At 37.4% G+C, this 13,112-nt stretch overlaps 1 protein-coding gene across 1 annotated transcript; it reads left to right on the top strand.

The window, feature by feature from the left end:
- Positions 1–2,920: 2,920 nt before the first annotated feature.
- Positions 2,921–12,081, top strand: LOC139122557 (sulfotransferase 1C2-like). The gene is made up of 6 exons (XM_070688080.1): positions 2,921–3,138; positions 5,539–5,756; positions 6,238–6,364; positions 9,081–9,175; positions 9,533–9,716; positions 11,645–12,081. The coding sequence occupies exons 1-6, from the start codon at positions 2,985–2,987 to the stop codon at positions 11,752–11,754; spliced, it is 888 nt and encodes a 295-aa protein (XP_070544181.1). The 5' UTR covers positions 2,921–2,984; the 3' UTR covers positions 11,755–12,081.
- Positions 12,082–13,112: the final 1,031 nt, after the last annotated feature.

Raw genomic sequence — 13,112 nt, 5'->3', positions numbered from 1 at the left:
TGTAATTATTCACATTTGCAGGTGCAACTAATAAATCACACGCAGTCGTAGAAACGTTGACATTGCTCATTCAATTTACGTCGCGACTATGTCACCATTATTATGGCAGACTTTTCTTCTGAAACAGACTGGACAAATACTGACTTTGATTTGGAACATTGTAGTTACTGGTAATTGTGGGCGATGTAGAAGATAACAGTGCAATATTCCATATCACTGCTGCCAATCTGGCATGACTGTTTCTGTAAAGTATTTTTACAGTATGATGTTGTGCATCTGATCTAGGCTTGTGTTGAGCCAGGGTGCCAAGTTATGACCGGAGACATGCTTGATCAAATCAATTGATCAGTCTTCAGTTCTCGTTCTGGTCAACGTGAGCGCTTTGAACAAGATTAGAGATGGTCACACTGTTGAAGAGACTGTCATGTGCAATTCGTCGTGAGTAACCCGACATCATAAAGGAGGCTTTTTTCATTGTAAGATGGTAATTTTAGCGATGTATCAATTGCTTCGATAGAGTTTGTGTGAGATTTGTGATAGTGAGCGTACGAGCGTAAGTGCTTCTGAACTCTACAACCTGGGGTGGGGTCATCCAGGGGAAAATGTAACATATTGGCAGGGATATTGGAACCAATCTTTTTTGAGAGTGGGAATTTGGCCGAGCGGTTCCATCCGTTGCTTGTCCGCTAGGAGACTAGATACCGTAGATTGTGAGTTCAAATACGATTGAAAGCACCGTATTTTACGGTTTAATTCTAATATTTAGTGTACTTCTTCAGTTTATTTTGTGCAATGCAATGTAGGTCTGTGACCAGTTTAAATGGATGTGTCTGTCTGTGTGCTATTCATCGTACCCAGCCTTCCTCACAATAAGTTTGGCTTGCATCTACTTCGATACATCGGCAAGGCTCGTACTCCCTGCTAACTCGTGTTTTTTTGTTTTTTTTGTGTTTTCCATGTGTCAGTTCTCATTCCAGTGAACTCCAGTTGTTAACTTCATTTTCATTTTATCCATTGTATCGGTTTACATATTATTACATGCCTCAATGTGTGTGCAAATCAGTGCATTAGAGTAGGAACATCCGGGGAGTTAGCGGACCGTATGAACGATGTATGGACCTGTTTCGTTAGGTATCGGTGAAGCCCTTCGATGTCAAGTTAGACGCTCAACCCTAAATGTAAAATATCCATGCGCACACTGTTATTTTGACTTTCGTTAAAATCTGTTTGATGCTGGTCGATAATGGTAAAATTGTTTGAGAATGCCCTTCTTGTAACTAAATGTCATACAGCGTTAACTTTGAAGAGACATGGGATAAAAATGTTATTGATGGGGTTTTATGTGCCCTTGCAGCAGGAGACAATTTGCCTCCTGGCGTCGGGCATTTTGTCGACTGCTCTCTGACACAAAAAATCCATGTATTCAGGCAATGATATATAGTATTATTGCCTGATATACTGATATTTGATATTATAGCCTGAATACATGAGTTTACGTGCCCGAGAGCAGGTGACAATTTGCCCAACGCAAAGAGGTCAAATCGTCACGTCCGTACATCCATCCATCCATACATACATACATACCGGTATATGTATACATTATCATTCATCCATCCATACATACATATATGTATACATTATCATTCATCCATCCATACATACATATATCAGTGTATACATTATCATTCATCCATCCATCCATACATATGTATACATTATCATTCATCCATCCATACATACATATATGTATAAATTATCATTCATCCATACATACATACATATATGTATACATTATCATTCATCCATCCATACATACATATATGTATACATTATCATTCATCCATCCATACATACATATATGTGTACATTATCATTCATCCATCCATACATACATATATGTATACATTATCATTCATCCATCCATACATACATATATGTATACATTATCATTCATCCATCCATACATACATATGTATACATTATCATTCATCCATCCATACATACATATATGTATACATTATCATTCATCCATCCATACATACATATATGTATACATTATTATTTTCATGAATAATCTTTAATATATCACTTGAATCTTAATTTTTTATGAGTTGAGTACACTATAATATTTTGCAGTTTATACGTTATCTTTCTAAGAAACATAGCAATAACTTTTGTGACTTCATTATTAAATGTTTCAGAAAGAATTCTTCGTTCCCATAAAGTTTGTTGAAAGACAGAATAAGTCTTTCAAATGGAACGTATCGTGAATGATGTACAATGTTATTATTGACAAATGACGTCTTGTCTTAATTGAGGCTGAGATGTCAACAATAACATTCGGCAATTTACAATTTAAGACTATGATGACAAGTTAAACATTAGCAATTTCAACATTTTTTGGGAGCAGAAAAAGAAACTGCATTTCATACTTTAAACAAAAATATTTGATAACACCAATAGTTGCAGCGAATCGAGCTTGAATATGTGATATCTACACACGGGATTTCTAATAGTGTACAGTTGTACTGGTCAAGCGCATCAATACAAAGGTGAGATATCGTATGACAAAAATAAATTAATTTTCATGACGCTACTTTTGTTCCCGATGATAAATGGGTTTTTCAAAGGTCAATCAGTTTTGCGAATTTTCTTTCACGCACTAGAACTGTGAACCACAAGACAATATTTTCGCCAATTAATGATTTAGCAAAGGGAAGTAACTTATTTTTTTAAGTGAAGTTATAGGCTTCTTTCTGGTGGAAACACGGGACAGTTAGCGAATGCTGTTCAATAACATCTGGTATTAGGTCGTGATCCCGCTTTGCTTGTAAGCGTCATAAACGTGAGACTGTTTGAATTTGTCCCTCCGTCCTTTACCTGTCATCACGTGACCGTAGATGATTTAATCAATTCTATGCTGATATGAGTAGCATTACATTTCTTCCTTTGCCGCGTTGAAGCCTCACTGTCTGTAGTTCAACATGTCACAGCCTAGTAATCGACCTCCGAGGGAATTCACTCACTTGTACAAAGGCGTACGGTTTCCATGGATGGCTCCACGGTCAAGTCTTGAAGCATTACCAACATTTCAAGTACGGCAAGACGATATCTGGCTGCTGACCTACTCCAAAGCAGGTACACTCATTTATTTTCTTATGAATGAAGAGTAAATATACTTACGTGCACTTCTCGACAACAAGTGAAAATATTCTGTCTGTATGTACATCTTGAAAATGTGCTTTTTCAGCAGCCTCGGTTTGTTGTTCCTTTATCTACGAGTACACAGATTCCCGCTCTTCACATAAAAACATTTTGTCGATAGTAAAGAGTGTCTGTTAACTCGGCGCAGAAGTAGTAGCTTGCTGCCAAGTTTATATTTCTCCACCAGGTCGAGTTGGATAAAACAAGTGAAGTACAACATGCCCGATAGGGTTCATTTTAACAAAAAACTGAATATTTGAAGGCCCCTGATACTGAAACACATGACTGATGTTTACCGACTAAAGCTACAATAACATATCAAAGAGTGAGTGAAAACAAACTAGGTTTTGGCTCAATACCGCTTTTTACTGACTTGACAAATGTTTAAGTGATAGTGTCTGGCAGAAAAAGGGATGAACAATAACCGATCAAATTGAAGGTGAAATGTTCTCACAGATTTTAAATGAAACGGCAAAGCACAAGTAACCAGCATATTCAATTATTACCCAAGAAAATGGCGTTGTGGGTGCTTCGATTCGCCAGTTCATTTTTGTCAGAAGGGTAAAACCAACTGATGTTGCTCAGTAAGAAATCTGGTGAAAATAAACAATACTCTATGATAGTACGACAACAAGCCATTAGCATAGCTTATCAGTTTGCTTCCTAATCTTTATTCAAATATTTGTTTTAAATTTAATATCTTTTTTCTTGCAAAGGCAACCGAAAAGGGAACAAAAAAAAGAATGCCCAGACAACTGACAAAAAATCCAAAATATAAAGGAAAAATCAGGACACAGAATACGAGAAACTACACATAATATTAATAAAGGTCGAGGGGTCCATACCCTGTAAGATTAACGGTCCGATAAGACCAGGTAACCTAATTCTTAACTTATCTGTTCGTAATCTTTTGACACTTCAGCAAGCTATTTATACCGTTACCCTGACCTGATCTGACCTGACCTGATCTGACAATGCTAATGAAGCAACAGGTGTTTATAATCCTGAAGTCATGGCGATGTTTACAGTGATACTTAAAGCTATTCCTGTTCTGTCTGTTTATTCTGATTACTTCCCTACAGAAATGAAAAGAATTCACCAAATAATCGCTGTATCTATGTGTTCTGCTAATTTTAATCATAAGTAAGGCTGTGTTCACAAAATCTACTGGGGGAGGGACGGAAATTTCGGCGGGGGACTTGAAAAAAATTACAACATGACAGGGGGTGTAAAAAAAATTGACATTGCAGAGGAGGGACTTGAAAATTTATTGAATGTCAAATATCTTTCGAAATATCTTCAAACGCTTTCATTTTCGGTCATTTCAATTTTCAGTGTGCCCTTCTGGTGTCAGTTTTAGAGTATAATTTATTGATAATCCAAGAAGCCGACTTTAGGCAAAATATTTAGGTTGTCATGATTTCTACTTACCCAACCCCTCTGTAGTGCACTGTTATTGTTGAAAGCTGCAACTAACCTTTCAATAACAATTTGGGAGAAAACTTATTTGATAACATTCTCCCATTGACAATGCATTGTGTCTAGGTCAATCTCTAACGTACATGTCGCCGTAGGTATGTCGTATGTCGTATGTCGTATCGCCGTATGTCGTCGTTGAGGACTTTTACAGAATACAAACTATTTAGATTAGTGCAGTGTCATAAGTCTGGAAGCTTCAGGTCAAACAACTTTTACATAACAATTTGGGAGATGATAACCTATGTGTCCAAATCCTCATGACAATGACTCCAGCTGGAAAAATGCACGACCACCGTCCAACCATACAGGACCGTGACCCTTCAAAAGTGTTTGCAAGAAAAACACACAGAAATGTAGAGATATAGCTTGTTTTTTATGGGGGAATGTTAATAGTTTGCTAATCACTATATCTGCCACATTGTGTTTTCCTTTGTAGGGGGACTTAAAAATTATAGCAAGTCATAGGGGAGACTTGAATACATAGTGAGTGTGTTGGGGGTATTTGAAAAAATCTGAGAACTTTTTCTGGAATCTCCCGCCGCCCTCTTCCCTTCCCCCTCTACAGGTGTTTGTGAATGCAGTCTAAAGAGAAAAAAAACAGAAATCCATTCGTTCTCTTTAAGAGAGATTGACACAGCGGAAGGGTATTTTTCTCTTTGTCTGATTGTTCCGGTGACTTTTAAGCAAAAGAAAAAAAGAACAATGCCGAAACTTCGTTATTTCTCCTTATTATGGATCGATTGCATGGAGTTAAACACTGCAAGAATCAGCCCCTGTATAGGTAAGCAAATGATGAATATTTACTGCTTACATACCTTTCTGACATAAACCATTCTCTACTTTGATAAATGATAGGAACTACATGGACAGATGATATAGTCAACAAGATTCTCCTCTACAGCGGTATCCGTACAGACGATGATCCCGATATAGATAGCGCCCCCTACGTCGAGTTCAGCATTGGCCCTCAATCCAACCAAGAACTCTTATCTGCAGCGCCCTCACCGAGAGTCATAACTTCACACGTGCTGCCAGAGTTCTTGCCAACTCAGATATACCAAAACAAACCAAAGGTATGGGAAAATAAACAGTAGCCTTTATTGTATAAGGAGAAAACTTGTCGTTCTATGAAGGTAGACAGGAACGTATCTACGACTCTACAGTCAATTAAGCCCACAAAATGAGCGAAGCTTTCAAGGTTCAATCTTCTCAACCTCTACAAATACCTTCACGTTTGGTAAAAATAAATGGTATCGTCAGAGTGACAGAATTTGATACACAGGTATTCATTATATCGTCGTTTCCGGCAATATAAACATGTTTTAAGAGATGAATTGTGAAATATTTTCAACAAAAGGAGCATTGTTTCATCGATTTCGATCGATAAGATCCAAGGTCACCGTCATACAAAATAAACTGTAACAGTTGGTAAAGTTGAAAAATTGAGAAATGCGTTACTGATTACGTAACCCTGGAAAATCGTAACTTTTTACTTCTTGTGTTACAAAGAAACAATTGCCAGTGACACTATTTTGGCATGATTTTATTTGATAGATAATCTACATAGCAAGAAATCCAAAGGATATTATTACGTCATACTTATATCATTTCAAAGTTATTCCCATTGATGAAGACTACACATCAATCAGGAGTATTATGGACCATTTTACGTCAGGAAACAGTAAGATAATGTTTAACACAGCTTTTCCTTTTTCTTTTTTTTATTTCAAAGCGCCCTTGATTGGCCGGCACAATCGCATAACTTGCATCCGCGTTGCTGTAAAGTCATCCCTGATTGGTCGGTACAATCACTGAGCTGGTATCGACCCTGCTGTGATTGGTCAATACAATTACATACATGTAGCTAACATCAATATTGTAGCAAATTTCAACCTTGATTCAGCAATCACGACAAATGACGTGGCACCACCACAAATTAAAAGTTCTGACGCTAACGCTACTTCATACCGCAGTCCCTTTACACTATGGCCGTACGATAAAATACCAAACAGAAGAACGCGTCTTAGATTCGTCAGTCAGGGTCCACATGTGTCGTATTTATGCTAAGGCACAGAGTTTCCTGACGTTTTCTTCAAAAAGTCAATAACTTTGGTGTCAAATAAATATGTCGCAAAAAATATTCTCCAAATCCTTACAGATTACGGCCAAACTGGACACATACCTTGACATTTTGGAGGTCGATCGTTATTCCGAATTTAAAAGACATGCTAACGAATCTTTGTTCACAACTACATCCGGGAACTCCCTAACTGCAAGCTTTGGAAAATGACAATATCATTATCCCGGTATGCTGCCAGGAGAATGTTCTCGGTAACAGGTATCTTAGCTAACCTTGTGTGAAACATAACGTAAATACTACAAAATTAAGTTGGCAAAATTCAATATGATTTTAAAGTCAGCTTGGCGAAGACAGTCAGCCGATGCGCGGATAAAACGTATCGCATGTTAACTATTGATCTTTCAACCGGCATCGATCTCCACGAGCGCCTGTGTGCTTGATGCAGGGCCTAGGGTCATCGATTTAAGGTCTGTGCAATCACATACTCGCTGCAATTTGCAGTAGAGTCACCTCAGATTAGTGAATGCTATTATGTAACCGAGTATGAAACATTAAAATAGTAAACTTTCGCTCAGACTTTTCTAAATGAAACTTTTAACCATTCTCTTATGGCCTTGTCACACCTTGACGATTTAGCCAGTGTATGGCAACGTATAAAAATTTGGCGAATACGCTTGGCATACGCCGAATACGTTATGGGTAAGTTTTGTATAAGGTAAGAGCACGCTGACGCACGCTGGTATACGTTGTAGTATGGCGAGGTCGTCGAAAACTTTTGTGCATGCACAAAACTTTTCGACGTATGCCAGCGTATGGCTCCTACGTCCCGCACACGAGGGCCATAAGTTGTAGGTACGTTATGCACTCGTTGACAACGTTGACACACGTTACTTGTAAGTTACTCATAAATCGAAAATGCGTCGAGATAATTCTCTAGCGTACTCAAAACGTATTTAACCTATGATTACGTTATGAATACACTATGTATATGCCCAAATTGAAAAATACTTTCTAAGTTCAGCAAGCCAGCTTTTTAGAGAAATTTTGATACGTCGGCATACGCTGGCTAAATCGTCAGGGTGTGATAGGGTCCTTAGCAATCAACAATAAGGGGTCGCCGTCACCAAACAAATTACTCAACATTTAGCGATATTTGAAATTTCAAAATGGAAAGTTTTTCTCTCTTCAAGAGCTTTAAAATGAGCCCCAACAAGAGGTAGAAAAAAATCAGAAAAGAATTGTAGAAATTTTAGAATCCGATTATCTGTCCCCGGGGCGGGTTCTACCTTAAACATTACAGGTAATGATGCCACGACGTTTAATGGCTTATTTAAAGGGACATTAGCTGTAACTGTTGACTAATATTTCACTACTCTGTTTCAATGTATGAACTACAGAATCTTACTATAATCCGATCATCATGACCAATGCCCGGCGTCTTGCTTGCCAACACAGCCTGTATATGTGATGAAATGACCATTATTATTGTTGATAAATGTATTCTAGTCCGGACGTAAATACAAAATTTAAATAATAACAATGCAGATTATACTAATATAGGGTATATTTATGAGCTAAATATTAGGAATTTCTCCATGGTTTAGGGATTCAAACCAGAAACTGCAGATGATACACAGAAACAAATAAAAAAATGACAAAAGTTACAGCTAATGGATCTTTAATACTAAAGTAAATGAATATTAACATCTTCGTGTCATCTTTTCCTTATTCGACTGCGTACGCGAGACAAGGCGAGATATTAGTAGATACATAGACCTTTCCCGGATATCCCTGAATGCATCGCTGTGGTTGTATCAAACACCGTTTACAAAACAACAAACATATTGGTTTTGTGTTGTGCAAATGATAGTTATACAAGAATGACAAAAATTTGAAATGCCAAAATATGCTCCGTGTATTTTGTATCCATTTGCGATGAAAATATAAGTCAGGGTGTAACCTGCTATGAATAACATGGTCCGTGTATACCATAGGGCTGAAAAGTTCTTCGAGTAAAATACCCCAGTGCACACTGTATCATGGAACCGAAAAAAAGAATTATTGGACGGGGAAGAAGGCCAACCGCCAGATATTTTGTTAACCCAAGTTCATATCATTGTATTCTGAGACGCCAGAATTATAACCGCCATTTAATAAAATTTCGCTAATTATGGCGTTTTAGTTATACTTTTCCAGTAAACGAACACGGAATGACAGTGTAGTTGTCATGGTGACACCCGGTTTGTGATGGAAGACAGTACAAATTTTAATTGAGTGTTATGTTTGAAGATTCTCAATATTTTTCCATTGCAAACAGTCATCTATGGTGAATGGCCCTGTCACGTGATACATTGGTGGAAGAAACGTCATGAAGAAAATGTACTCTTCCTAAAATATGAAGACATGAAAAAGGTATTAATATTTCAAAATTAATACACTGCCACATTTTTATAAGCATTGTATTAGAAAGAATGGAATCTTTTGATCTGATTTGGCTTTATGTTAAAGAATGCTGCATTTTCTTTTATCTTCTGTTGCCTTTCTAAGCCTCATCACATCGCGGAGTGATCAAACTTGAGAAAATTGGAAAATGCATCCTGTCTGATAAATCTCTCCATTGTATGTGTATTCTTGATATGCATTCTTTGATCATTACACCGCCGATCACTTTGTAGTTTTTAAAAAATCTATCGGCATTTTATGATTAGTGTAGGCGTTATTTGATTTGCAGAAAATGTTCTCAAAAGATGACCTGGCTTTTTTCTGCAGGACTTGAAATCGGCAGTGGCAAAAATTGTCCAGTTTCTGGGCATTAATTTGGATTCAAAGACAATCACTTTGATTGCTGAACAAACTACTATCGAGGCGACTAAACAAAGAAAGATAAAACCCAAAGACTACTTGTTGAAGAAATTTAACCTCAGTACAGACACGTCCCCTTTCGTAAGGAAAGGCAAGTAAACATAAATCTTTTATTTTAACACTGCTTAGCTTAGTGAGAATCTAGCCGTCTGGTGAGAATCTAGTCGTCTTTTCACTTGGTGAGAATCTAGCCGTCTTTTCACTTGGTGATAATCTAGCCGTTTTGTCACTTGGTGATAATCTAGCCGTTTTGTCACTTGGTGATAATCTGGCCGTCTTGTCACTTGGTGATAATCTAGCCGTTTTGTCACTTGGTGATAATCTAGCCGTTTTGTCACTTGGTGAGAATCTAGTCGTCTTTTCACTTGGTGATAATCTAGCCGTCTTTTCACTTGGTGATAATCTAGCCGTTTTGTCACTTGGTGATAATCTGGCCGTCTTGTCACTTGGTGATAATCTAGCCGTTTTGTCACTTGGTGATAATCTAGCCGTTTTGTCACTTGGTGAGAATCTAGCCGTCTTTTCACTTGGTGATAATCTAGCCGTTTTGTCACTTGGTGATAATCTAGCCGTTTTGTCACTTGGTGATAATCTAGCCGTCTTGTCACTTGGTGATAATCTAGCCGTCTTGTCACTTGGTGATAATCTAGCCGTCTTGTCACTTGGTGATAATCTAGCCGTTTTGTCACTTGGTGAGAATCTAGCCGTCTTTTCACTTGGTGATAATCTAGCCGTTTTGTCACTTTGAGATAATCTAGTCGTTTTGTCACTTGGTGAGAATCTAGCCGTTTTGTCACTTGGTGAGAATCTAGCCGTCTTTTCATTTGGTGATAATCTGGCCGTCTTGTCACTTGGTGATAATCTAGCCGTTTTGTCACTTGGTGGTAATCTAGCCGTTTTGTCACTTGGTGATAATCTAGCCGTTTTGTCACTTGGTGATAATCTAGCCGTTTTGTCACTTTGTGATAATCTAGCCATCTTGTCACTTGGTGAGAGTCTAGCCGTCTTTTCACTTGGTGATAATTTAGCCGTCTTTTCACTTAGTGAGAATCTAGTCGTTTTGTCACTTGTTGAGAATCTAGCCGTCTTTTCACTTGGTGATAATCTAGCCGTTTTGTCACTTGGTGAGAATCTATAGTCGTTTTGTCACTTTGTGATAATCCAACCGTCTTTTCACTTTGTGAGAATCTAGCCGTCTTTTCACTTGGTGATAATCTAGCCGTTTTGTTACTTGGTGATAATCTAGCCGTTTTGTCACTTGGTGATTATCTAGTCGTTTTGTCATTTGGTGAGAATCTAGTCGTTTTGTCACTTTGTGATAATCTAGTCGTTTTGTCACTTGGTGATAATCTAGCCGTCTTTTCACTTGGTGATAATCTAGCCGTTTTGTCACTTGGTGATAATCTAGTCGTTTTGTCACTTGGTGAGAATCTAGTCGTCTTTTCACTTGGTGATAATCTAGCCGTTTTGTCACTTGGTGATAATCTAGTCGTTTTGTCACTTGGTGATAATCTAGCCGTCTTTTCACTTGGTGACAATCTTGCCGTCTTTTCACTTGTTTTTCTAACAACAGCGGTAAAATCAAACATGTCTATTCAAATTTCAGGAGGAACTATATTGCACAAACTTTTGTTGCTTTATAAAAGCACGCTCTGTTACAATACGTGTGGAGCTGTTCTCTTGGATGGTACAACTTCAAAAGTGCACTCAACTTGATCGAAATAAACAGAAGTTTAACAACTATCGAAATGGGGAGGGGTATGCATTTGAAAGGGAGAGGTCGAAGGAAAACTTCACATTTTTAAGGATCTACGTGCCACAAAATCCTCTGCCCAATTCTCTAGAATTACTCAAAGCTTGTTTAACCTGAGGTACAGAGATTTTCCTATCATAATTTGCCGTCCATTATCGTAATACAATTTTGATTTTCTTACAAGTATCAACTTTAACATGGTGGAATTAATTAATTTTTCACTGTCTAATACACATAAAAGGACTATAATTTTTCTTTAACGTCAGGTATGGTTGGCGACTGGAAGAACCACTTTAGCGTCGTTGAAAGTGAAGAATTTGACAAATGGTACAAAGAAGCTATGGGTGATATTGACCTGACCTTCCAATTCGAATAAATGAATTACATCGTTGCAAAGTTTACTGCTCTAACCCTATGACAAGAACATTTAAATAATTAGTGTACCAGTGATATTTTGTCCAGTAGTTTAAATTCCACCATCTAATAGTCATTGTTTTTTTAAAAGTGTTACTTTCATAAAATGTCAACTTTTCAGGTCTGACATGTGTGATGGTTTGTGCATTCAACTTCCAATAATTGGTAGTTTTTCTTTATGAGCTTTGACGCATTTTGTAAAACAAATGTTGTGAAATGTTGAATTCAGTGACATGTGAAATCAAAGCGAGTACGAACAATTAAAAACAATCCGACTCTAGTTACACAACTTGTCCAGCCAAGGGTGTTTCTTCGGGCAGGGACTCTTCCACAAACCAATACAAGGGAGACTACGCTACGCCGATCTAACCAGGCCGTGCAGGCCGGATGATGTTACTATACTGCGCCACACAACAGAAATCTACAACACATTTCAACACGACTACCACAAAGACAATGATGTGAGAAATAAAAAAAACACAGAAACTTGACCGATGAAATTTACAAAATTGTACCATGACGAATATAAATGACCAAATTTACGAAGTGAACATTTGATACTCTGTGTACAGCACATTGCTGAATAGGAAATGTGAGACAACAGGTACTGTCAGTTGTCGACGATTCGACACTTTTATCTCAGTTAGAGGCGCCCTAATATAAGAGGGCGCAAGATTCTGGCTCAACGCATGGTATTTGCATCTTGCATCTTGAAGGGCGTGGAAATAAAACTTGATTTTTATCAATTGTAGCCTACATACCTATCAGATATTCGGAACTGTATTGATACTTTTATATGTTCAATGTTTGAATTAAAACGTATGTACACTTCACAACTCCAACGCCATAGCAACACCATGACAATCAAATCAAACACATATTGGACTAAGAATAACCCCTGTCCAAAGTGTTATTCTGTGGAAATCATAGTGTTATTTTAAAAAACGCAAAATATATTCTTTATTATTGACGCTCTTTTGTTTTGTTTTGTTTTTAATTTTGTTACATATATGGCATAAAGCAGATTATTGATTCTACTTAAACTCATCTATCCAAAGTTAAATATTTGCCGTTGTCTTCGATAAGAGTTAAGGTTTTGTTATTCCTTTCACAAAATAAAACGAATCAAACTTTCAGGACTTTGTTTAAAAAGAGAATAATCAAATGATGACGTCACTATAAATGAAAGTTTAAAACCAGAAAATTACTGAAAGTAGGAAAAAAAGCTTTTTAAAACTGAATAAAATCCTGACGACGGAAGATGTGACAAGTATAAAAATCAAAAAAATTCCGGTGCTTGAAACACGGGCCATATGCACC

The sequence above is a fragment of the Ptychodera flava genome, chromosome 2, assembly GCF_041260155.1.
Source record: "Ptychodera flava strain L36383 chromosome 2, AS_Pfla_20210202, whole genome shotgun sequence".
NCBI classification, from domain to species: Eukaryota; Metazoa; Hemichordata; class Enteropneusta; family Ptychoderidae; genus Ptychodera; species Ptychodera flava.
The sequence above is the reverse complement of the archived record's forward strand: the minus strand, read 5'-3'. Positions and strand labels throughout refer to the sequence as shown.